General features: G+C 40.5%; 1 protein-coding gene across 1 annotated transcript in view; it reads right to left on the minus strand.

Annotated features, from left to right (window-relative positions):
* The window catches only part of LOC135472809 (uncharacterized), a 35440-nt gene extending 9219 nt beyond the window's left edge, over nucleotides 1-26221 (minus strand). The window contains exons 1-3 of the mRNA XM_064752491.1: nucleotides 25661-26221; nucleotides 1734-1977; nucleotides 1042-1158 (exon numbers count right to left, since the gene is read on the minus strand). Coding sequence (XP_064608561.1) covers nucleotides 1042-1158; nucleotides 1734-1977; nucleotides 25661-25800 — 501 coding nt within the window. The 5' untranslated portion in view covers nucleotides 25801-26221. The remainder of the gene's footprint in view (nucleotides 1-1041; nucleotides 1159-1733; nucleotides 1978-25660) is intronic.
* Nucleotides 26222-26728: the final 507 nt, after the last annotated feature.

Genomic DNA, 26728 nt, shown 5'->3' on the forward strand with positions numbered 1-26728 from the left:
TTTGAATTTGGATACTTTTCCGCTTTCAACGTTATGGGTTTGACAAGCGGTTTTAACTCTGCTGTAATATGAATCTATAGTGCAAATTGCTTTTAATGAAAAAATGGTAACCAATACTCGTATTTAAGTGGATCGCTCTTGTGGTACATACAGGACCGCCGGGATTTTGCTTGTTAGCATGTTGTAAGTTTTAAGTGCGAAATTAGTCGCAATTGGAGTATTGGAGTGTAAAGAGATGAAACAAAGCTAGTTAATTAATTTTTATGGTCAAAAACTATATGTTTGTATTACAGTTTTAATTTCCTTTGGAAATCGTTAATGTACCAATGCACAGGCGTTATGTTTGTTGGGAAATGCACCTATAAAATTACGTCTAAAAAAAATACAAAGGGGCCTTCCAAGTCAATAATCGCAAGACCCATTACAAAGGCAACTTAAAACACCATTTCCCAAAGGACTATGAAAGAAGTAATACAGAAATAGTAAATAAAGCTGTTAACATGTAATAGAGAAGTAGTGAACAGTTTTCAGTGATGCAGGGAAGATAATGGATATTCTAGGCATCACATCCAGTTCTAATGTCAAACTCGTTGGTCATGAATAATTTCCAGGTCGGATAAAAATATAGGTACGTCAGTCACGCTTTGATTGCAGCTGTTCATATGCATATACACCCCCTAGGCCCGGACAACGCGAAATTAGAAACAACTAAAACTAACTAAGTAGTTTGTTACCGATTGGAATACCTCTGCACTGATGGTATATGGTGACACCGAATTTCACATAGATATTATTGCTGCAAAATGCCAGTAATTCAATGAACAAGGAAACATTCCCTGAATGGTAACATTTATAAATAGTAGAAGGCTGTAGAAAAGTAACATGGATAACCAAGGCGTATCGAAGAAGCATTTCTTCTTCATTTTTCTACCCGTCTGGATCCCATGATATGGTTATTCATGTTGTGAATGTGAGCGTAAAATGTCTAATAAGACACGCCCTTGGCTTTGCACATTTGGCTTAAGTTACAGTTTATCTCACCTGGAGATATGTTTTGGCGCCGGGTGCCCTGGTTTTGAAGTTAACCGACAGGATGGGGAAGATGAAGATGTTGAACATGACACCCGTGGCATACCAGAACGGACCGGCGATTCCATTCTGTGTGTGAGGGGGAAAGGACACGTGTTAAATGGTAAATACATTCTCAAAACAGATACTAGTTTTTCAGTCTTGTCCGACTTGTGGGCGCTGCTTCGAAAGAAAGAATGGAATCGACCCATTTTCAGCACAAAAACCTGTGTTATACCCAGAAAGTGTAACCTCAAATAACGATACTACTATAAAGAAATAAACCTGTTAAATTTAACAAAGGTCTGTTGTTTGATTGAGGCTAGAATGCATTCTGTTCTTCCAGCAGATAATTCTGTTAAACATAGCGCACATATTCTGTTAATTCTACTTTAAGATTGCATTAGACTAGCTGGATTTTATGTTGAATATGACACATTGTTATGTTATACAACAGAATACATTCTAGCATTACTCACACACCAGACTTTCTGTTAACGTTAGCACATTATTTTTTGAGTGTACTGATCTTAACTTTAAGAAATTTAGAAAGTAAGGTGAATAATGATATCAGAACAATTCTGTGCAGTTTCTTTCGTGTTTGTTATTGTGAGAATACACGAAAAGACAGGAGTCACTTGATCAGGCAAACCGGAGTTAACTACCTTCACCGTGAGTGTGGCGCTGTGCAGGATGTCACCCGGCCAGAACAACTGTGACGCTACGGTCACAGCTGTCAAGCTGAACGTCACGTTTCCACCTGCGTCAAATGTGGAATCCAAGTTGTGCTCATCGTGGAAAATGTACTTGCGCATAGCGTTGTAGAGAAATGCCAATAACAAGGAGAATCCGCCAAAGCCCAGCACCAGGAGAAGGCCCGACTCGTGCTTCTTCAGTACAGTGCTGACCCTGAAAGTATATTTAAGTATTATCAATCACAAAGTGGGTTGATTTGGACTGGTATATGCTCACTTTTAACTACAGACGTGTTCCCATGCGTTTAATTTCTGTCGAAAATGATGGACGTTCCAAGTCAATAATCGCATGACCAATTTCCAAGTTCAATGTTGAAGAACGCTCAACACAAACTACAGAAGAATTAAGAAAGTATGTAAAATGAAAAATTTACGAATGCACGTCAACAGAAACAGTCAAGAGTTTTCACTGATGCTGGAAAGGTGAAAGAAATGTTTTATGTGCATAAACTTAATCAGTAACCAAATATAACGTGCCATTTGAGCTTTGATTATATCTATTCATATCCTATTTTATTAAACACGATGCTTATATACATCTCCCACCCCGGGTTAAGAGGAATTGCACACAGTTGTGAAGCAGAGCGCGATCAAGAATCTTAATAAAAGATCAAAACTCTTAATGAAAAATAGGTCAAATCCCTAAAGAAAAGCGATTTTCAGATTAGTCTCAACATGATTATTTGTGCTTCTACAAAACGCCTCTCTTATTAAGTAATTAAACTAATGTAACTAAATGAGGAAGGCTATTGATTATAAGTAATCTTCCAAAAGAATCATAAAGAAGTACCATTGTTCATGATTCTGCAGTATAGAGCCGGCAAAAGGTGTCGAGATATTAAAAACGCTTAAAATGCGATAAGCAAATTTTTAAAATACCATCCAATACTTTACTAACACTACAGACAGGTTATCCATTCACATTTCAAATAGCTGATATTCGGTCCATCAAGTGATTCTGGAGGACTCGCTTTTTCACCGATATATGATAAGGTTTTTACTCATGATTTACAATTGCTCGAACAAATTTTATCCCCTTTGCTGTTGAGCTTGAACTGTGAATAAATGTCATCAATTCTTCCGGATCAAGATTGGTAAAGTCGGAACAAGGATTTACTCTCTTTTGAATGTTATCGAAAGTCGCAAACATGAATGGATCAAAGCCAGCGATTTCCTCTTTTTGGTTATTGTATGCAAACATTTTTTCCAATAATTAAATTTCGCATGAAAAAAAAACGGGCAACATGCAAGGGAGGTTTGTCAAATGCACTCCAAGGAATGAGGGATGGATAAGAAGTACAGCTGTGGTCTGGGAGGAGGTCTAATTACACATCTCGCCAATAATACCCGTATAGAGACGGAAATGTAGCCTTGTCTCCACTTCGTCTCAAGTTTTCATTGCCGGCGAGTTTGATCAAAGTTTCAATTAGCCACTGAATTGTTTCTTCCTTTCTCTTACCCTCCACCTACCGTGTATTTACCACGAGAGTTTGCTTCTTAATTCTGAATCAGGTATTATTTGATTAGATCTTTGTGAAAAGTCATCAGCCGTCCGTGAATGAGGAGAGCCTCTAGACCAGGCTCCATCAACCTTAAGTCAATTGTTTGCCAAATAATCGCAATGTAAATCTATAAAATTCAATTAACACATGTTAACCCGGCTTGCTCTGGTAATTTAGCCTCGGTGCCATAGCAGACGCCGTGGGTTCCGGTGAAAAAAAAAACCCTCTTTCCATAGTATAATATCCTCATCGCTTATTCCTTAAAGAAAAGCCATGGATATAATAATGAGATGTTGTTGTAAAGTAAATCAGAAAGACGGGTCCATCTGGAGTGCGGAATGCGGGGCTTGAATAGTCACCAAGGTGTGCTCGTTGAAGCAGGGGACCGCGTCCAAACCCGATTGTCCATCGATCCCCTACTCGGACCAGTTCAATAGGCTGTGGGCTCTGAGCTCTTGATTACAGTCATGCTGCGTTAATTAGAGCGAATAATGCAACCAGCTCTCACAGCGACATGATTTCAGACTTTCCTAGATTTTTCTCAATCTACAGCGGGCAAACAGAAGGAAATCTCTCCTATCAACCGTAAATTGGCATTACAAGCGAGCAGGGACAAGAAAAAAAAGAGAATGGGAAAATCAATCACTTAAACTAACGACTGCCGGAAAGCGTCGTGTTGCCGTCAGACGGGAAATTTAGAGGAAAAAGTTAGTTACAGCTTAACTGAGCCTACGTCCTTTTTATATGACAGTGAATTCCCGGTCCATTTATCGGAAAGAAATGAATACCACCAACAGCGGGCTATCATAAAGAAAAGGATGTTACTGATGCCTGGAAGCATTGACACTTGATGGTTGAGCGGCAAAGATCGTAAATAATAAAAAAAACAGCGTTCAGTAAAGTGCGACAGTACAGGAGTCTAGACATTATTCAAACTTCAAAGGTGCTATTAGATACTCCTACAGCTGTGTGCAATCGTTAACAGGACAATCCATGTTATAATTATTTATTTACTTAATTGGTGTTTTACGCCGTCCTCAAGAATATTTCACTCACACGATGACGGCCAGCATTATGGTGGGAGGAAACCGGATAGAGCCCGGACGAAGCAAACATCCATCCGCTGCTTACTGACAGACCTTTCCACGTACGACCGAGGAGGAAGCCAGCATGAGCTGGACTTGAACTCACTGCGATCGCTTTGGCGAGAGACTCCTGGGTCATTTAACCCCCAAGCTTAATTCTATGTAATTTAATGCATAACACCCTCTAGCAAACACCAAATAAAATTTCTTTGTTTCTTTGTTTACTTGATTAGCTTTCAATGCCATCCTCAACAATTATTTTGTTTATATGACACAGTTCACATTTACGGGTGGAAACAAACAAAACAGCCAGGAGTAAACCACACGGCACAGTGCAACGTACCTGACGAACTTTGTGACTAAAAGTTACATATTTATAAGGATGGAAAAAAAACCGCAAATGTACAAAACTTTTAAAAATTGATACCTGATTTGTTTTGATAAAAATGGCTATTATGATTACTGTCCTCGTCTTGGGTTAACATGTCCCATTAATATCTGTTATTATAACACAGTTACAGCATTCGATGTTTTCATGCGCATATATTCCTACGGTGGACACTATCATTACCATACTGAATACACCAACATATTAGGGTTTCCAATCCCATGGTGGGCACTACCATAACCATATTAGATACACCAAACACAATACGGCTTCCTACAATAAACACTTCCATAACCATATTGGATACACCAACACATTTCCGTTTCCTACGGTGAACACTAACATTACCATATCGGATACACCAACACATTACGGTTTCCTACAGTGAACACTACCATTACCATACTGAATACACCAACACATTACGGTTTCCTACGGTGAACACTACCAGTACCACACTGGATACACCAACACATTGCGGTTTCCTACGGTGAGCACTACCATTACCATACCGGATACACCAACACATTTCCGTTTCCTACGGTGAACACTACCATTACCATACTGAATACACCAACACATTACGGTTTCCTACGGTGAACACTACCATTATCATATTGGATATACCAACACATGGCGGTTTCCTACGGTGAACACTACCATTACCATATCGGATACACCAACACATTGAGGTCTCCTACGTTGAACACTACCATTACCATATCGGATACACCAACACATTACGGTTTCCTACGGTGAACACTACCATAACCATATTGAATACACCAACACATTACGGTTTCCTACCGTGAACACTACCATTATCATATTGGATATACCAACACATTTCGGTTCCCTGCGGTGAACACTACCATTACCGTATTGGATGCAAGAATACGTCTGCTTAGAAAACAACATGACCATTTTACGTGATTTGTCGACTTGTAGCTCATAACCCCGAAATCACTGCAAGGTACACAACTGTCTCCTAGAGAACAGCACTTCCGCTAACGACCGTGTGGAAACGAAGCAAGCTTTGCTGTCAAATTTGGTCTTAGTGGGTTGTCATAAACCATAATTACTAAGTTACTTTTGGGGAACTGAGTACTTGTTGTCATGCACGTCCTGGAGTGTTCCCTCCTCACACGTCAAAGAGTGGTTTGTGAGGAGATGGTAACGACTGCGCCCTCCATTTCTCTCCCTCGGTTCCCCCGATGACCATCTAAGACTAAACTACCTTTCCCTCGGTGGGGTTTACCCCCGCTGCAGTCTAGTTGTTTCCGTGAAATGAATGTCGATCAAAACACAATTGGAATCCCATTTGTCACTTCCAAGTATAATCATAAAACTCTCTGACATAATATCAAGACCCCACCAATAATGGTAACTTTAGAGGCGGATTTAGTGCTTTCTGTCCTTTTTCATTTACGACGTTCCGACAAATGCCATGGAATTAGAGACACAATCACAAAATCGATACTTTCACGCCGATTAAACGAGCCCTGGAATGATTTTACTTGAGTTTCCTCACACGCCTGAATTTATTATTTATTTATCGCTTCCTCTCTTGCAGATTCGTAGATGTGCCAATTAAGCATACACCGACTGTATCAGCTCTGTGTTTTCCGTTAAATAGACACTGGATAATTATTACCCGAAAAGGTTATCGCCGAAACTCAAATCATTTCAGCTTTCTGTTGACTATAAAGTAAGTCTATCTAAATATAATGACATTCCCACACAGCTTGATACGTTACTATTTCTGGTGAACTCCCAAAACGACGTAAAACATAAATCATCAAAGAACTAATAAAGTATATAGTGTACGAAAATAGGACGGAATCTTGCAAAGAGAAGCAATCTACAGTTTGTTTTTTTGGGGGGGTGGGGTTGGGTTTTTTTTTTTGGTATTGGAAAGACGCAAGGTATGCTCTAGGCGACTGAGTGAAATCATCATTCAAATCGTGTACCATGCTAGAATACCAGTTTTCGATAACAAAATATGTATCTCAGTGGTTACAACGGTTCATATACCCAAAGTGGCTTTCTAATTCAACGCGATGAATATGTCGCCCCTAGCCCCGGGTTAAGCGGAATTAGACACAATCATGAAGTAGAGCGCCAGAGATTCAAGGTTCACATTGTACCACAAATTGCTAATTAACACCACATTGTACCACAAATCGGTAATTAAGACGGTCATGAAAATCTCAACACTTGCAACTACACATTCTCCAGACTTTGTACTCCAAGTATTCCAGTCTAGCACTGTCACATACTCCAGACTAGCACTGTCACATACTCCAGACAAGCACTGTCACATACTCCAGTCTAGCACTTGCATATATCCCAGACTAGCATTATCACATACTCCAGTCTAGCACTGTCACATACTCCAGTCTAGCACTGTCACATACTCCAGTCTAGCACTTGCATATACTCCAGACTAGCATTATCACATGCTCCAGTCTAGCACTGTCACATACTCCAGACTAGCACTGTCACATACTCCAGACTAGCACTGTCACATACTCCAGGCTAGCACTGTCACATACTCCAGGCTAGCACTGTCACATACTCCAGGCTAAGACTGCCACATAGTCGGCATTAAGTTTGTCACATACTCCAGGCTAGAACTGTCACATACTCCAGGCTAAGACTGCCACATAGTCTGCACTAAGTCTGTCACATACTCCAGGCTAGCACTGTCACAGACTCCCTTTCAGACTAAGACTGCCACATAGTCGGCATTAAGTTTATCACATACTCCAGGCTAGCACTGTCACATACTCCAGGCCATGACTGCCACATAGTCCTGCACTAAGTCTGTCACATACTCCAGACCGTCCAGTACTACGGGGGAAGAATGCCACATACTACAGGCTTACACTATCAAATACTCATTGCTAACACTGCCTCATAATCAAGTTGTAACCGTCTCATATTCTGGGTTAGAGCTGCTACGACTCCCTTTTACCAGCTAAGACTGTTCCATTCACCATGCTATGACTCCCTTTCACCAGATATGACTGTTCCATTCTCCATGCTAAGATACCCTTTCATCAGCTAAGACTGTTCCATTCACCATGCTATGACTCCCTTTCACCAGATATGACTGTTCCATTCTCCATCTAAGACTCCCTTTCACCAGCCAAGACTTTTCCATTCACCATGCTAAGACTCCCTTTCACAAGCTAAAACTGTCCCATTCACCAGCTAAGACTGTCCCATTCACCATGTTAAGACTGTCCCATTCACCATGCTATGACTCCCTTCCACCAGCTAAGACTGTTCCATTTTCCATGCTATGCACCATCTAAGACTCCCTTTCACCAGCCAAGACGGTTCCATTCACCATGCTAAGACTCTCTTTCACAAGCTAAGACTGTTCCATTCACCATGCTAAGACTCCCTTTCACAAGCTAAAACTGTCCCATTCACCAGCTAAGACTGTCCCATTCACCATGTTAAGACTGTCCCATTCACCATGCTATGACTCCCTTCCACCAGCTAAGACTGTTCCATTCTCCATGCTATGACTCCCTTTCACCAGCTAAGACTGTTCCATTCACCATGCTGTGACTCCCTTTCACCAGATATGACTGTTCCATTCTCCATGCTAAGACCCCCTTTCACCAGCCAAGATTGTTCCATTCACCATGCTAAGACTCCCTTTCACCAGCTAAGACTGTCCCATTCACCATGCTATGACTCCCTTTCACCAGATATGACTGTTCCTTTCTCCATGCTAAGACTCCCTTTCACCAGCCAAGACTGTTCCATTCACCATGCTGTGACTCCCTTTCACCAGGGGCCATTCTCCATGCTAAGACTCCCTTTCACCAGCCAAGACGGTCCCATTCACCATGCTATGACTCCCTTTCACCAGATATGACTGTTCCATTCTCCATGATAAGACTCCCTTTCACCAGCCAAGACTGTCCCATTCACCATGCTATGACTCCCTTTCACCAGATATGACTGTTCCATTCTCCATGATAAGACTCCCTTTCACCAGCCAAGACGGTTCCATTCACCATGCTAAGACTCCCTTTCACCAGCCAAGACTGTTCCATTCACCATGCTAAGGCTGTCCCATTCTCCAGGTTAAGACTGCCCTATTCTCCAGGTTTAGTCTCATTCTCCAGGTTAGGACTGTTCCACGCTTCATGCTAGGATATATTCAGGCTTCAGATTAGGACAGTCACGTACTTCAGACTCACACTATCCAATTCTGCAGGAAGTGACTGTTCCATTCTACAGCCTAAGATTACCTACTACTAAGATTACTACAGACTATGAATATCCCAGAGTCCAGCCAATGATTGTCCCAGGCTAGGATTACCCTATACTCCAGGCTAAGAATGTTCCATTCTACAGGCTGTCTATCCCATTCTCCAGGCTCCGATTCTCTCATACTTCAGACTAAAATTGTCCCATACTACAGGCTAGGGTTGCCCCATGCTCTAGACTAGGGTTGCCCCATGCTCTAGCCTAGGGCTGTCTCATTCTTAATACCAACACTATTACACACCTCAGACTAACTGGAAAACCCCTTCAGAATAGTATCTTGCGCAGAAGGTCAGTCAGACGATTTGCCCCGGTGTGAGACACCTGTCAATTAGCCCGTGAGTGCAAAACACATAAGTGGCAGGCCAAGCTCTTGACGTGTCAGTGTCGGTCTGTAATAGACAAACCATTCATTCCGTAACATCAGCGAACCAAAGATCCGTCGCAAATTACACGTTATCCTTTCCACGTTTTCCCAGATGTCACTCAGCGAACACCTAATATCGAGAAGAATCCGTAAAATCTCGACTGTGATAACATCGAGAGTGTCCCTTCATAGAAAGTGTCAAAAACACAGGAACAAAACTTACATTTTCCGTGATGATAGGCGTCTTTTTTTCTTATTTACCACAAAAGAACAAATTGAAACAACGACTCACGACAGTATCCACTTATATACAGATTTAATAAATACCGTGTCTTTTTTGAGAATATATGTCTTTAAGATGTTGCGCAACACTTAGGTAAAATTAAAGAGTGTAATCTCAGAGTGAGTGATATATGAACAGATTACAACACGTGTTAACACAGGGTCCCACGAGACACTTGTTGCTGAAATCAATGAACCGACGTCGTACTGACAATGGAAATTATGGCAAGATTTCCGTAATGACACCCTCGGGTGCAATTCACTTGAAGTAAAGGATGAGTGTAGGAATGGGGCTAACCACTGGTCTTCAATGAGCTGCCAGACCAGAAGGGACTGCAGCCTGGCTCCCATGATTGACGATCGCTCTAGGCAGGCCACATATGCCGGCGTTGCCCCCTTCCCAACAAACTGTGAACTCAGGCGATCTAATCTATTTTAAGGTTCCCTCATAGCCAGCAAAAACCAGTGCTTCTCAGTATGTTTTTATCTCATTTATTCTTATCGCCTTGGTGTCGTTTCGCCAACATTTGTTATGTTCAGTTGAAAAAAGCGGCAGAGGCCATTGAAAATACAAGGCTAATTAACATCATCCTCCAGATTTAAGGCTGTTTGATTTAATAATGAGCTGTAGGCTCCTTGTTTCTGTTTGGATTAGCAGTTGTTTCTTTCTGAGATTTACAATGTTAGGACCTATTTCAACTCCTTAAAATATCTCTTTTATAAGCCTTAAAATAAAAACCTAATTTTTGGACATTTGAATAGAAGATAACAATCACTTCTCATTTAAAGTATTTCTACACCAATCACTTAAAACTGACCCAACTTCATAAACGAGATAGCATTAGATCAACAAAAAGATAGAAATATAATCCACAATGGGTTATTATCTACCTAACAACACCAGCTGTTAAATGTTTTAATATGCTTATTAACATGTTTAATACCACAAATACCTACTGCCGGAACGCCAACGTATTCCATAACGACCAACACTCTGGTGGAAGTATTTTAAAAACATCAGTCCTTTCTCAAACAGAGGAGTATACCAGTACTTTCCCGTCACACAGACATACCATATTTTACTGGATTCCAAAAATGCATAAAATCCCCATGCAAAGCTCGCTTTACTGCGGGGCCAAAAAGGGTGTACCACCAAACTTGTGTCAACTATGTTAACGATAGCACTACAAGAGTACAGCCATTCTGGAAAAAGTACTGTTGTGCAGTCAACTGTATGTGGATACTTCAAAACTCTCACTCAGGAACTAGACGCTCTAATACACATACCGTATAAGGTCATATCTACTTGGGATTTCTCCACTCTCAAGACCACGATTCCTCGCACGACTTTAATTGTTTCGGTGTTTAATAAAACCGATTCACCGCTATGTAACGTCAGAGGCAACAAAGCCTTCTTCAGTTTCCACTACATACAAGGGTTACCATTCATGGGATGTTTCCTTGTTCACTGAATTGCTTGAATGTCTCATTAATAATGTGAAATTCCGGGAGACCACACATCAATAAGGTATAGGTATTCCGATGGGTACAAATTATTCCCTCTTTTGGCGGACCTATACCTGTTCTCGTATGAATACGACTATATGCAGAAAATAATAAGGAGTAATCCTCACCAGGTCCGATCTTCCTCATTCACTAAACGGTATATTTGATGATATACTGGCTTTAAACAATCCATACGATAGCAAAGGCTGTGAAGGATATTTACCCACCCTCGCTGGATTTAAAGGAAACCACAGACTCTACAGATGGTACATCTTATCTGGACCTATATTTGTACAAAGATCAAAACGGTTTCCTCTCCGCCGATTTTACGACAAGAGGGATAGTTTCAATTGTGACATGATAGTTTACCTTTACTTGGACAACAATATATCGAAGGGTCCTGCATATGGCGTGTACATATCTCGCCTTGTTGCATTTGTTAGATCCTGATGATTTCACAATTTATTACTGCAAATCTAGTGTCAAGGTTATTTCATCAAACGGCTTCACTCCAAGTTTCTGAAGTTTTATAATGAGTATAATTCTCCTGTAAGTAAATATGGACAAAGCGTCCACAATCGCAGGCTCTCTGCTTCCTGATTCCTGTGTTTAATTCCGCTTAACCCGGCTAGGGTCCGTATAGTCATTGTGTTGAATTAGATCGTCCCGTGGGATATATGCCCAGCTGAGATACATATTTTGGTATAGACAACTGGTATTCTAGCATGGTACACGATTTGAATACCGATTTCACTCAGTCGCCTAGAGCATACCTTTCGTCTTTCCAACATCACTGAAAAGTGTTGACTGCTTCTCTTTGCATGATTCCCCCCTATTTTTGTACTTTGTATACTTTCTTAGTTCTTTGGTGATTTACGTTATACCTCGTTTTGGGGAATTGGCCTGGCGATTATTGACTTGGAACATACTTATTGGATGACGGCTGGTATACGAATGTTCCGACGCATAGATCGATCTTAACTTGCGTCATTACTCATGATCTAACCTTTCTCTTTCAGAATTAATTGCCACCTTTTTCTTGAAAATTACCACCTACTCTGTGTTTAAGTATAAAAATGTCAATGGTTAATCACAAGCTTTGCACATGACATATTTAAAATAAAAGTCTCACGACGATCGAGAAAGGTAAAACACCGTATACGAGTCTGCCCAGGACTATACGGCCTGCCCCGCTTACGACAATGTAAATCGATCCACATCATGATCTGACAGCACAAGGGGACCCGCAGCAACCAGTGACATAATTACAGGGTGGCTTGTGACAAGTCACAGAAATCAAAAGAACAGCGTTTAAGGAAATCGCAGGGAAATCCCTTGTTACCCATGCATTTAGTGTATCATGAGCCTTAATGCTGAGAAGAAAGGCCAAGTAATGACAAGTCCAAACCATTTGAAAAGAACTGCACGAAACAGCAACTATTGATGAGAGAATCAACCATTATGTTTTCTCTGAATATTTGGGGCGTTGTTGGGTCGCCGGGAAATGATCTCAAACGCGTGTCGCCCGCAGATTTTTTACCGTATTTCAAACTCTATTATGTTTCCCAAATACAAATAAAACACATCAATTTTACATGTGGGTCGAAGAACACTGGTCGTGGTTTAGATCTATGTATACAGTAAACATAGATTTTTCCAAGATGAAATTTCCTTTTAACAGTAAAGTGTTGAATTTTAAAACTACTTTTGGTTCAAGCAAAGATATCTTTGACAACTCTATTTATTTGTTTGCATCATGCCTAACGTGGCTTTCAACATTATCTTGGTCACATTACTGTGTTACCGTGTACCAAGTCTGACATATATGTGATGCTGCCTCACTGGATCGTCGTGCCGAAGACACAAAACATGACCGACTTTCTACCCGCTGCGCTGATTAAGGCTTGAACCCGTATCAGGTTACAGGCTTCAACCAGGGTGTCTCGCTTACGAGGGCTTGAATCCAAGTGTCCGGATTAAGAGAGATTGTCAAACCTTTGTAAATTTTTTGTCAAGTGGATCTCAGATGGAATTATGATTATACAGTGTAGTATTTTATCCTTTGTTTCATTTGCATCAGATTACTTTGGGACTATAGGGGTGGCACATACATCAACATCGCCTCCAGAAAGGCCACTTACGGTACATGAACAATTACAATTAATGGGCGAATGACATTTATGTCAAAGTTTTACTTGGGTTAGCTTCTATTTCTGCTAAAAGCGTTTTAAATGCGCAGATTGGAAATTAATTATTTTTTGGCTTCATTTATTTGTAGAACTGTACTAACGGATATGCTGGGAACCGTTGTCTGAATTTTAATAGTTAAATTGTAGGTTTAAGATGTGCATAGCAATCTATTGCAATATGTTGGGGTATAATGCTACAACGTCCCGCAAGATGCGCGCCTAAAGGAATTATGGAGGGTAAATGGAAATTTTTTAATTTGAAAAAAAAAAAAATTTGAAATATTATTGATTACGGCGTAAAACACCAAACAAATAAATCAATCAATCAATGAAAACCGTTATGCGTCTAGGACATGTTACATTGGTACGGTTAGGTTTGCTGCTGCACACAAGTGTTCTGAAAGATTGTTTCATGGTTCTAATACCACTAACGTGTATGTTAGCCTTTATCAATGCGCAGGAAATTTCCAAGCCTTGACGCAGGTCTAATGGCGAAAAGAAGTTAATTTTCTCGCCATCACACGAGATTTGATTTGAAAGACGTCAGTACAGGGCATTGAAAATAGATGCTGAGTTTGTCAGTGACTGACAAATTAGAGTCTGTTACGATAATCTGCTTTTTCAAAGAGATCTTCGACTGCCTTTAATTTCAAAAAGGATGTCTTCCCCAAGTTCTTCGGGGTAAGATTTGGGTCAACTTAATTCAAATTCCGTAGTGATTTACGGTTGTAACGTTTACATCATAAAAACCGTACATGTGAGGATAAAGCCATTCCCGCATGGAAAGACTTGCCGGAAATCTCCGAAAATGGCTCTAAATGACACCGCCTTTAAACGCATCTACTTTTGACAATATTATTTTACAATCCATATCAATATTTTCTTCGGTTTATCGCGAACTTCTTAGTTCTTTGGTGATTTACGTTATAAGTCGTTTTGGGGAATTGGCCTGGCGATTATTGACTTGGAACATCCTTATTGGATGACGTATGTTGTCGTGGTCGCATGCAATGTTACCAGGAGAACCTGCAGTGCGTTCAGATAACTCCTGAATGAATGAGCCGGAATTACACGCCTGAATAATGTACAAGTTATACTGAGTCGATCGTTAAAGGGCCAGATTCCCAAGGTAATCAAAGCATCGCTACTGAAGCAGATTTGGGTTTGTGCTGATAATAGACTGATCGACAGATGTAGAATACTAATACCGAGACTGTAGGGTGAATCTGATCATGTGTAGCGTACAATCAGAGATGCACAGTACAGCTGTAAAGAGCTAATTGACAACTTCACGAACCAGTCTAACACGTGTAATATATCAAACCACGGAAACTGGACCGGCACAGACCCACTCAACATTAACCCATATTCGAAAGAATGATATTAATGGCTTATCGCCACAATCTTCAAGATTCGATAAAGGCCACCAAACATCCAAGACAGCTCTCATACCTGGTGGCAAAGAAATGACTCTGGGTGATTTCAAATCTAGTCTAATTCAATAACTTCATTATTTCTTTGACAATCTTTTCTCTTTATTTAATTTGCGTGTTTTCGTTCGGGATATGACCGGACAGTTGTTGGGAAATGAAGTCAGGTACATTCACGGCATAATGACGGATAATTTGCAGGTGACACTGCAAAGCATCCCAACGCCAGAATCACGTCGTCGAACACAATTACATTTAGATGCTACTGGACATTACAAGTCCAACTGGTGAAAATGATTCACTTCTGTGAATGAAGCCGTTGTTTCGTAGAATGAATGAGTGAATGAATTTGTTTATTCATTTATTTGCCATTTAGGGTCATAGTGAGACTTTTTTTTTTACTATGACCGGCCCAGATAGCACAATTGGTAGAGCGTCCGCTTCGGGAGCGGTAGATCTAGGGTTAATCCTAGGTGGGGGTCAAACTTAACACATAAAAAGAGGAAGTTGCAGCATTAAGAGGATAGTGCAACGACTGGTTGACCCGTATAAAATATATCATGGCTCGGGAGGAGCAGCTTACTTGCCTTCGGTAAGTCGTCTCAGTGAAGCAGTACTAGATAAATGACATCCGTCGGTGGACATTCGCCCTGCAACAAAGAGGCACATCACACGTACGTGCACTGTAATGACTCCTTCGTCGTCATATGACTGAAAAATTGTTAAGTACGGCGTTAAACCCCAAGCACTCACTCACTCACAAATGCGATGACGGTCGATGTAATGGGTAGAGGGAATCAGGTAGCCCTGGGTAAACGAATTGCCTTGGGTCACAATGACCCACGAGCCAATGTGGTTGCTGTGAGTTCAAGTCAAGCTCATGCTGGCTTCCTCTCCGTACGTGGGGAGGCCACAGCAACCTGCGGATGGTCGTGGGTTCCCCCATGCATTCTTTGTTGGGTTTCCTCGTACCATAATCCTGACCGCCGTCGAAAAAGTGAAATATTCTTGAGCACCGATTAATTAAATATTAACACCAATCAAATAGATATGTAAACCTGCCTCTCGTGTGGCCAACAAATATGCACGCTATACTGATGAAAGACAAGACAGAGGTCTTGCACTGCGCAAACACGAGCTTCACGTCCCTTCCCTTTCCAAGACGGGGTTTTGATCCCGCACTTCGTGTGCTCTAACAACTGAATGGCAAGCACTCCCGCTCCCGTGAAATCACGCTACACCATAATGCTGACCACCGTCGTATAAGTGAAATATTCTTGAGTGCACTGTAAAACTCCACTCAAATAAATAAATAAACAAATGAAATCACGTTACAAACTCAGTTCGTGATGTAACTCGTCATGACAACAATGGCGGGGTACATGGCAGAAATAATGTCGCGTCAGAAATAATTCACGCCAATAGAGCTATCCGGACGAAATTAATGACGTGAGATTGAACAGTTATTGATTAGTGGGATACAATGACTTGTATGGGCCTTGTCTTATTTCGGTGACAAAAGTGTGAGTCCATATACCCTGGACATATGTGGGTCGACATAAGAGGTAGGTCTCAACGTTTGGGAGAAACTCAAATCTGTCATATAGGCGTACCGAGTAATATAGATATGTGTAATTGTTTGACAATAGCAAATCAAGCGACACGCCCTTAGTTCGAAGAAGGTGAAGTCTTGATTTTGTCTACCGGATGAATTGTTCTTGTCATGCAGGTTAAGTTCGCATCATTTACTCCATGACTCATCGTTTAATTTAAGAAAATTGTCGCACTTTTTCGTGCCGCGTAAGGCGTGATGAATAAAAAGTATTGGTGTTTGACACGTTAGAAGACTGTTTGTCACATCCAATATTGCGTCTCTCCTGAAGAAACGGTTTACGCTAGCTCTGTTAGAAATGAGCCATTGGGGATGATAAATGGCAGTTTAACACGAGGGTTAAATGGTTGCCTTCAATACAAGATGTCTTCATCATCTCTATCCATTTTTATTGGGGAAGAGGCTATAACTATGCTTAATCGCTGGTTCACAGAGAATACATTACATTTTCCCGCATGAATAAGTAATAAATTTTAGATTTAAACCTTCAAAAAGATATGTTACTCGATAATTTAGCCTTGGTTATCATATCTCAACCATCAATCCATGGCTACAACTTGCAGGAGCATTTGTCAAAACCATTCCACTGACAATTCAGGGAAGACCGTTATACCAGTTTTGATAGATGGCGCGTACTGAACCGCAAAGCAATGTTAACGTACAGGCAGAACATAGTTATATAGGGACATTTCGCAAAGCGCATCGAAATAGTAGTAGCTTGTTTCTAACGATTGCTTTTTATGCATTTCTGATAAAATACACTGTTTCTACAGAAATGGAGCGTTTCAGTACTACAGTAGCAGTAATACAATAATCACCCATTTGTACATTAGCTTTCCTATCCCTTCACTTCATCCCTGCATTGTTGAAGGTGCCACGATTTTGTATATACAGACAAAAGTCCATTACCTAGAACTTCCCTATAGCTAGTCTGAACGGCACTTTACACTTTTCTTCGATCTCTAATACATTATGTGACGTATGTGCGCATTCGTGTGCTTTTCTCTCTCTATTGTCCAACAAAGGTTTGAAAAGCGGCTGATGCATGATGGGTTCCAATCGTGGTTGAAATAGACTAAAAAAAATTACGAGAACGGAAAGTTTTGTAAAAGGACAAAAGGTTCCTTGGAAATATAAAAATAGTCAATGGGTTCTGAACTGCACAGCAACATTTATGATAAGTGAAATCATAGTTTTTAAATACGGAGATTCAGTTCCAAGGCATGGGCAGTTCTTGTAGCAGGCATTTACAATTAGATATCCCATGATTCACTTCACAATTTCCACCCAAGAGGTCGGCATATTTCTCCACCAGGTGACGTAACATGTGTACTGTGTCGTGAAGACTAGCTGTAAGGAAGTTGCATACTTCTAGTTTTGGATGAAACATTAGGATTTAATGCTTGAGCACCATAAAACCTATGGAAAATGGTTATCTTGCATTCACTATTCATACATCATTCAGGTTAGATGCATTAACAGATTGCTGCGCTTTGACCTAGACGACATGATTTCAGAAAGGTTACTATTGGTTGGTTGGTTGGTTGGTTGATTGATTGATTGATCGATCGATTGATCGATTGTAGTGTCTGGGGTAAACTACCAAGCTTGACTGATTGGTTGATCGATTAATTGATAACTGGATTGATTGATTCACGAAATGTTCAAGAATTTTTCACTTTTACGAAAACCGTCGGTGATATGGTTGCAGGAAAAACTACTGACTGAGGTAAACTACCAACCTTTAGCGAGTTCCTGCCAATCATACCTACGCGTAACAACGAATGTAAGACTACTCAAACTGCTTCAAGGTATCGTCGACTGCTTATGGCCATCAAGACCCCTAAGAACAGTGAGAGCTGTGTATCTACACATTCTCTGCCAAAGGCTGTGCTTGAACCCACAGCTGGTACGAGAAACTACATATAGGAAGTTTTAAATTTGAAAGTTGTCAGATGATGACACAATGAACCAAAGCACCAAAAATAATTAAAACTGAAACAGCTGGTAATAACCACAGCTATCAGATAACAACTCTACTAAAAATATTGTATCTGTGAAAATAAATGGTAGTCAAAATTCTGTTTGAAGGATATCAATGTGTAATTAATGATTTATTAAGCTAAGATTTCTCAACTAATTTCCAATACATTTTTCTGCCCTTTGCCCTCAAAGGCGTCCAGACCAGTGTCGCCCAATAGCGATAGTGTTCGGGCAGAGATAAGTTCAACCTTTCTGGTTCCTTGCAAACCTTCGCTTTTATCTCACTGCATCTGACGTTCAGAAGAGGTTATGCATCCCCGTGCATGTAGTTTGGTTACTCCACGAGTCCAAAGACTCCGCTTTATTACAATATTCATAGAAAGCTTCTGGGATAAATTTAACCCCATGGCTAATACGATACATACTGCGATGTTATCAGATGGAATCCCAACGTTGGAGCAATATACAACTAATCTATGGATAGCCAGATGTGTGGAATGGAAGACAACTATTAAATCAGTGATCTTTAGTCTCGTCTTTCATTGCAGGTGTCTTAAATCACACTTAACGGAGACTTCACTACAAGGGTTTCAGACACAATAAAAACACATTAAACATGGACGCCTACAAGTTAAGTTAATGTTTCAATAGTTTCAAAATTATCACCGAGAAGAAGTAAATATACATTTTTAGGTAACATAACTTGCCGCATGTGCTCTTCATTATTTATTTAGTATAAGAAAGTTCTGACTAACGACAACAGTTGAACTTATATTAGCACACTGATTACTGAACACTGGCTAAAAAAGATTACAAACGGATTTTTTTCGAATTTTATGTACCAGTTGCAAAACATATCCCGTCAATGTAGACATTTAGGTCATGTGATTTGTTTGCTACCTTAGACACAAAAGGAACTCAGTCAAAGGTTAAACGCTGCCCAGGGGGCTTAATCAGTAAGAGGATTATAATGGTTATTTAATATTCTGAATAAACCCGGTGATAATCCTGGTATTAAGGGATTAGAGACATATCTCTGGTTGAACAAACGTGTCATCAAAGAATGCTTCGGGGAATATGATGCAGTTTATTTTTACATGAATAGTTTCTTAAATTAAAAGCGGTCTGAACTGTTTCCCACTATAATAATGACATGTAATCGGTCGGAAATCGAAAGGCCCCAGTTCATTCCAAGCAGAATCGATCTTGGAGAAAGCGTAGAGCTATATAGTGACACATATTAACAACTGTATCACTTCAAAGAATATTATTCGATTATGAAAACCCCTGGGCTCTAACTGAATTATTTAAAGCTCAGTTTTCGACTGGATACTAACTGATCGATCTACGTTGACGTCAAGGTCTAATTAATTAACGGCATTACCAGTCAAATTTGACCATGCCATGCAATACCGTACTAAACCAAAGTCGTATAGTGTGGAAATAAGGTGCATCTGTTGCTGCTTTTGTCTTGACTAAGTGTATAATCGCTATCTTTCTGTGCAGTTTGATTTATTTATTTATTTATTTGTTTGACAGGTGTTTTACACTGTACTCAAGAATATTTCACTTATACGACGACAGCCAGCATTATAGTGGGAGGAAACCGCACAGAGCAAGGGGAAACCCATGACCATCCGCAGGTTGAAGGTTGGGCCGATTTGTTATGTTGACAAATATATATAATTGTAAGTGATTCCTGGCGTAGGGCGTTGGCCTAATTAAGATCAGGTATTCAAGTTTACTTCATCTATAACTGCCAACGGCGTCATTTAAAGGATTGCATATCGACGCAGATTGACTGGGATTGGAGACATGATTTCCCGAGATAAAATCTGCAGCCTTGAATAAATGCTGAAGACCTAAAATTCAGATTAGCTATTTTAATCTGGATTTTTCTTCACTCTATTAAACCAGGCAATGCGCATTGATTCCGTTCCTATATACTTGTAAAAATCTTTAGTACTTTAAACTCCAATCAGATGGCAAATACATAAAGTAAAGAAAACGTAACCTCCTCGTACGTTTATAACCAACTAATGAATAGATCCCTATCACCGGAAATGTTTGTAATCGTGTCAGGTTAGTGCAATGGGCGAATTAAACAAATACCAAAAGTATTCCTTCCGCATGAATGTATGCATTTGCCCAATCGTTATACAAATGCACTTTACTTATGGGCATAAAAAAATGAGCTGATGCCAGCGCATTTTGAGCAGCGCGATACTCGTTGATCCAGCTCCATGATAGGCCGACTTCAGCTATCAATCAACTCAATCTATCAACGAATGAGAACATGTGAGTCAGCAGAAAATAACACACCAAATAACGGTTCGCTGTAATAACAAAGTACCCGGATCATTGCCCGTAATGTGTTACCCTTTCTGGCAATCTAGCTGTGGTTTTGCATAAGTATTTTTTATAAGTTCACACACGAAGTTGTTGCTTTTGGGGATTTTTCAGTGTCTGTTGTACGGTTATCATTTCTTTCGTAAATTTCATGGAAATAGAGAGGGGTATGGGACAGGAAAACCCCGAGTTAACAGGGGACTCAACATCTCAACCTGTCTCTTCAACCCTAACGGGCAATGTAATTTTGGTTTAGCATATGCCAATAACCCCATCAACAAGGCAGCATCTGTTTACACTGGACAGCAGAATGCACGAAAGAAGACCTGATCTGAGTCCATGATGAGCTGGTGGTGACAACAAAGTTAACAGAGGGCAAGAGTCTGGTATACATCATCACTACCTGACAACGCCTGCCCTACCATACTCCCAACCCCCGTGAGTAAAGTCTCAGCGTCACCGTATCCATGCAAGCCATAGGTCAGGGTGCAACTGCACGGTTGCCAACCGATTCATTCATCACCGAGCTTTAAATACATCAGTGCGATTATTGATGGCATACTGACAGTGACGAGCGTTTGGAATAGTAGAGGGCTTGACAAAATTAAAAGTGATTGATGGACTGGCTGACTGACCACCATCAATATTTTAAATATGTAGTTTGCAAAAATGATGAGGATTACACACACTTATAAAGAATGGCTATTGGCAATCCGAATTTGTGGACAGCCAGCAGAAGAGCAGATCGATGGTCTATTTGGTGATAGATGAACTCATTCACCGACTATAGAGATCACTTAATTTTAGGTGTTAGTTGATGAATTTTCCGAAATACACCAAACTGAACATTGACTACGTAGTGAATGCAACACATTTGAATATAGTTGTAAATTAATGAAAATGTTTGAAATAGTCGATCTCAAAAAAAAACATCTTTCGATATTCAGAAATATTCCAATTTGCTGTATTTGTACTCAAGTCCATTTGTACCTTGGATTATGGGGGCAAGTTTATGTTCAATCGATTTGCCTTGAAATATAAATGTCTACAACATGAGTGAGATGCCCAGTATAACAAAAACTTACAAGCAGTTACCAAAATCAACAGTAACGAATGTCCACTGGAAATGACTCTATGGTGACGATTTCTGAGATCCAGGCAATTCGTTCAGAAACACATTTCAACGAAAATTCCTCAACACTTTAGAGAATATCGTTTGACATCTACGATAAGTGTCGTCTGCTGCAGAAATCAATACAAATCTTTGTGACAGGAGAGTTCTTGCTCGATCCTGGACGTGCTCGGAGAATTGTTTGACATCAACTCACACAGAAATAGTTTTGCTACCAACAAGCCAAAGATTTTTTAGCACAAGTACTTTGCACTCTGAGCTCTCATAGCGAATAACGTTTTAGCTTCGTGGAATCTTGTAGTCAAAACACTTCGTCAGGACAGTAAAGCTATGCCCAAAGATCGCCTGTATAAGTGGTCAAATACGTTCTCTGTTTATTTGAATATTTAGCTCAAGAGGACATTGCGCGTAACCTGGGATTGTCCAGACAGATCAATAGAATTTATAAGATCTACGCAAATTGAGTTTTTGTTGATGGGTTTTGAAATTGTGAACATTTTAGTGAAACCATAAATCCGCAGTAAGCTGAAATTTGCCACTTTGTCGTTGAGAGTCCCTTTGCGGCTGCTAAAATGAAAATTGACAGATATCGATCCAGTAGAATCACTGCATCAAAAACTCCCTGGCCAAAACCAATTGACAGTTTCCTTGTTTTCCAGATCGAATTTCGCCAATACGGAAACGGAATTTGTTTGAGATTCAATACGCCTTTTCCGTAACAGACGCTCTGTCTACATTTTGAAGAAAATTACAACTAATTTGACTCGTACTGGAGGCGCGCTTGTTGTACTGGGGCAGTCTACCTATAGAAATACATATGATACTTCCTTTTAGCACCCGCTGAAAAACTTCAACGCTCTCAGTCACAGACCCGACAAACCAGGCCTGGACCTCCGACCTGCCGACCACGGGACCATTGCATCAATGAAAAGGCACTCGTGGGTTAATTAAGTCAAACGAGAGCATCATTACAGTTTAAACGTTCACGCGTTTTTGCATGAAGGTTTTCGAGTAGAAATTTGCCAAGCGTTGATTGATGGGCCGGGCTGGAAATCTACCGCGAACACAAACGGTATCATCGAAACGGCGCTTAGCTTCCAACTCCTCAGGGAACACCGGTCCCGTCAAGTTCTGTTTTAATTCTGACAACTGTTCTCGTTTTTTCTCGCTAAATCTGACTAAAACACTCTTCCAGCGTCGATTGCCAAGGTTGAATGCCTCATCTATACAAGTATGAATAAATTAACATGGTTATAAAGAAAATAAGAGACGGAAATGACAGTTAAGGGAATGGGGAACAAGATAACAGATTCTGTATGGCAAGAGATGCTCTAAGGCAGGATTGAATGCGGGGCTAAACCATGAAGTAGTACATTTATATCCTGGCATGAAGAGGTCGTTTGCTTTCATCCCAACACCTTATCGTTAAGGGAAGGGCGATTACGGAAATCCTACGATTGAAATAGTGTCCCCTTCCCATTTCCCCAGAGACTAAGAATCACCATTCAGGTCTTAATTTGAATAAGTAATGTCATTTCCGAAGTAATAATAGTGTAAAAATCGGGTTGAGTTATTACATGTTGAAATGTTTTAGAATGAGTTTGAGTAAGTTGTAAACCTCCACAGTTACATGGTACTAAATTATTTAATATGATGTAGATTTGTTTTGTTTAGCCTAAGACTTTTTATAGGCCTAACTTTCATTTCAAGAAAGAGACCAAACACTGAAACACTCAAGTTTCATAAGACACGAACATTCCCCACCGTGTTCGGCTAAAACTATACACACTACTGTCTTTAATTGAGCACACTCCTCACCACTGAAAGTAAAATTCTAAAAGCTGAAAACACGAACCTGAGCATTAAGGTACACTTTTGCAAGTGTCCTTACTTAAGAACACTTTGCACGTGCGTTTACTAACGCACATTTTTGTACGTGTGGATGTTAATGCATACTTTTTGCACATGAGTATATTAACGCTGATTTCACACACGTGTGCTGACGTATATACTATGTTAACGTACAGTTCATTTGACAGTTAGATGTGTTTGAGGTGTCCAATTCATCGCATATCATTTCGTATGTATACGTAGATAAACCACACGCAACACTATTACATAACCAATGTGTTTAAAACTCTTGTATCCAAGGTTTTAGGGCTTCCAGAATTTCCGTGCGCCGCTTATCACACAGCTGTTAGTCAAAGGATGCGTCTTCAATTTTAAACCCCAATTTATCTTTATTGTCAGGTCAATTAATTCAAATCTAATAAATCTAAAGCCAGAAAAGGTATGACAAACTACTGACAGAACTGATATTTAACCCCAATCTCCGCACTTGTCATCCGCGTCCCATGGAGTATCATAAACGAGTCTAACGCGCCATTCGGGACAGGCCAGTTTTGTGTATTAGATAACATCGGGTGATCCTCTTGCTCTACTGGGACTTCAAACCAACATTACTCAAGATACGACTAACTTTACGTAGCTCTAGCTAAAATGCTGCATTAAATTTTACGCGAAATGAATTAACTTAATATTTTGCTCAATAGTTAACATGCTAAGCAGTCAATAAGGACTATCCATCTGCCAGCAGAATGTACGTCAAAACTAAATACTGGGCTATTATCTAATCAGGTCAAGGTTGGGCAGCGAAACACTATCTTCATGCGAAAAAAAAAGTAAATCTGTTTCCAAGCAGAAGGCTGCTATTGTTGGGCAACGTAAGTGTTTGCACCCAACACTTTGTGTGTGCTAGTTTAGTATAACCGTGCAGTCAGGTTGAGCGTACATGTGATTATGCTACGACTTTCCAAACATGGCTAGGTCTATTTGTGTAGCGACAACCGGTAGATGTGAGCATCTCTGTCTGACCTAAATGTATTGAAGTTTATTTAAAGCTGAGTTAGGCATCTCATCCCAGGTTGGTTTAACATACAGCCTGAACTATTACTGCTATATTGAAGTAAAATTCTATTCCTATGCCAATGCTAAGCGCTGGTATGCACAGGAATTGAAATTCAAGAAAAAGTTAACTGAACTGAAAATGAAATGACACTGATTGAGATAGTAAAGAAAGTTTTATTTTTAAGTATACCTTAAAAGTAAAGCTAATAGAGGAATTGGCTGTAATCTCTCGTCCACTTTTGGTATGACAGTGTCTAATGTACATCACAGATCAAAAACAAACCCTGAAAATGAGAGCATCTGCTCATGTAAGTTTCTGTGTTGTTTGTGTGAGAAGGTATGCGTTGTCATCGCAGCCATTATGTTGTGATGAATCAGCGTAATTCCCCGGGGCTACATTATAGTGGTTTGTTAACCTTTTGTACGAAGCCTGATGTTGCGACAGATATGTCCTATTTACTAGCGTGTGTTGAGTGTGTTCATTCTGTATATACAAGTATGTAAATATAGGTTATCCGGCAATGTTTACTATAAAGTACATGAAAAGTTAAGACTGGTGCATGACCTACGGCTAGAATTATCTGCTGTCTTTTTTCTACCGTTTTAGTAAAATTTAAGTCAATGCATTCATCAAACTAACTAATCAATTTGTCCTACATACGTTTGTGATAGTAAGTTGTGGATACAGGTAATCCACCTAAGGCGTGACGCCGCTTGCCTTTATTGTAGTAAAATCAAGAATCGTTAACTTCGGTTTGACGAATGGCCTAACACACTGATGAAAAATAACAGAAAAATAATATGACCTAACTTACCCGGGAGATCCACCCTGAGCGTCTCTTAACCTGTACGGACACGATCCATCTCCACCCCTCGTGCTGTTGTTGGCAGAAACCTGGCCACAGAGCAAGGACACCAGCACCACCAGTACATAAATACAACAACGAACTGACATCTTCCCCTAGTTCAGTCAATGCTTTCCAACACACACACACACACTGTCCGTTATTCGCTCCAGATGAAAAAAAATTTCGGGTCGCAAAACTTAACTGTATCTCAAATTCTGCAGGAGCATCCTGACATGGGGGCAAACGGAGCAACGAAGGCAACTTTAAAAATAGAGGACGACTTAACTGTCGTAGAGTCGTGTGATTCCCATGTCAGTGTATATGTAGTCCTCCGCCCCACTTTGTGTGCACTTTCCAACAAACCAGCGACACCTTTCCTTCGGAGGTTCCTATGGGTTCCTGTTGCCAGTCCGAAGACTTGTGCCTCCGCCGTGGACTGTTGACACCAACTCCGGCACTATGGTTATTTGCACAAAACCCTTTGATATGAAACTATCGAGTATGCCTAGCTGGCAGGAGAGGCTGTCGACGATAGGGTATGCGCCTTCCTTGAATCATAAATCGAACTGTCTCATTGGATAAAAGAGCTTATAGCTTGTCCAGTGTTAATACTTTTCCCCCTCGTCAGTTGCTTGCGCTGTTGCCTTACCGCGCGCCCTACAAACCGGGCCTGCTGTCAATTGATATGGGAGTATGGGGGGAAGCAGCCCGTCGGTGGTGTGCCACAATAGACTCACGGAAGTAGGCACAGGTTTAATTTAGCATGGGCTGTGAGATCTAAGTAAACGCCGCTACACGGAGAAGAGGGAATAATCAGCTGTACCCTAGGCAGGGGTACGAGGGCTGTGGAGCCACTTGAAGACATCGGCTGCCCTCTTCAGCTCGCCACTTGTTTTTACAAGGGAATTTATAACGAAGCACCTATCGGAAAGCGATGGGGGTCTTCGCCTTCTCAATCCCGCTGACGAGAGGGTCTCTATAATGAATGACTGATACTCACACCCATTTCATACCAATAAGCCGATAGTTTTCTAC

The sequence above is a fragment of the Liolophura sinensis genome, chromosome 8 (assembly GCF_032854445.1).
Source record: "Liolophura sinensis isolate JHLJ2023 chromosome 8, CUHK_Ljap_v2, whole genome shotgun sequence".
Taxonomy (NCBI): domain Eukaryota; kingdom Metazoa; phylum Mollusca; class Polyplacophora; order Chitonida; family Chitonidae; genus Liolophura; species Liolophura sinensis.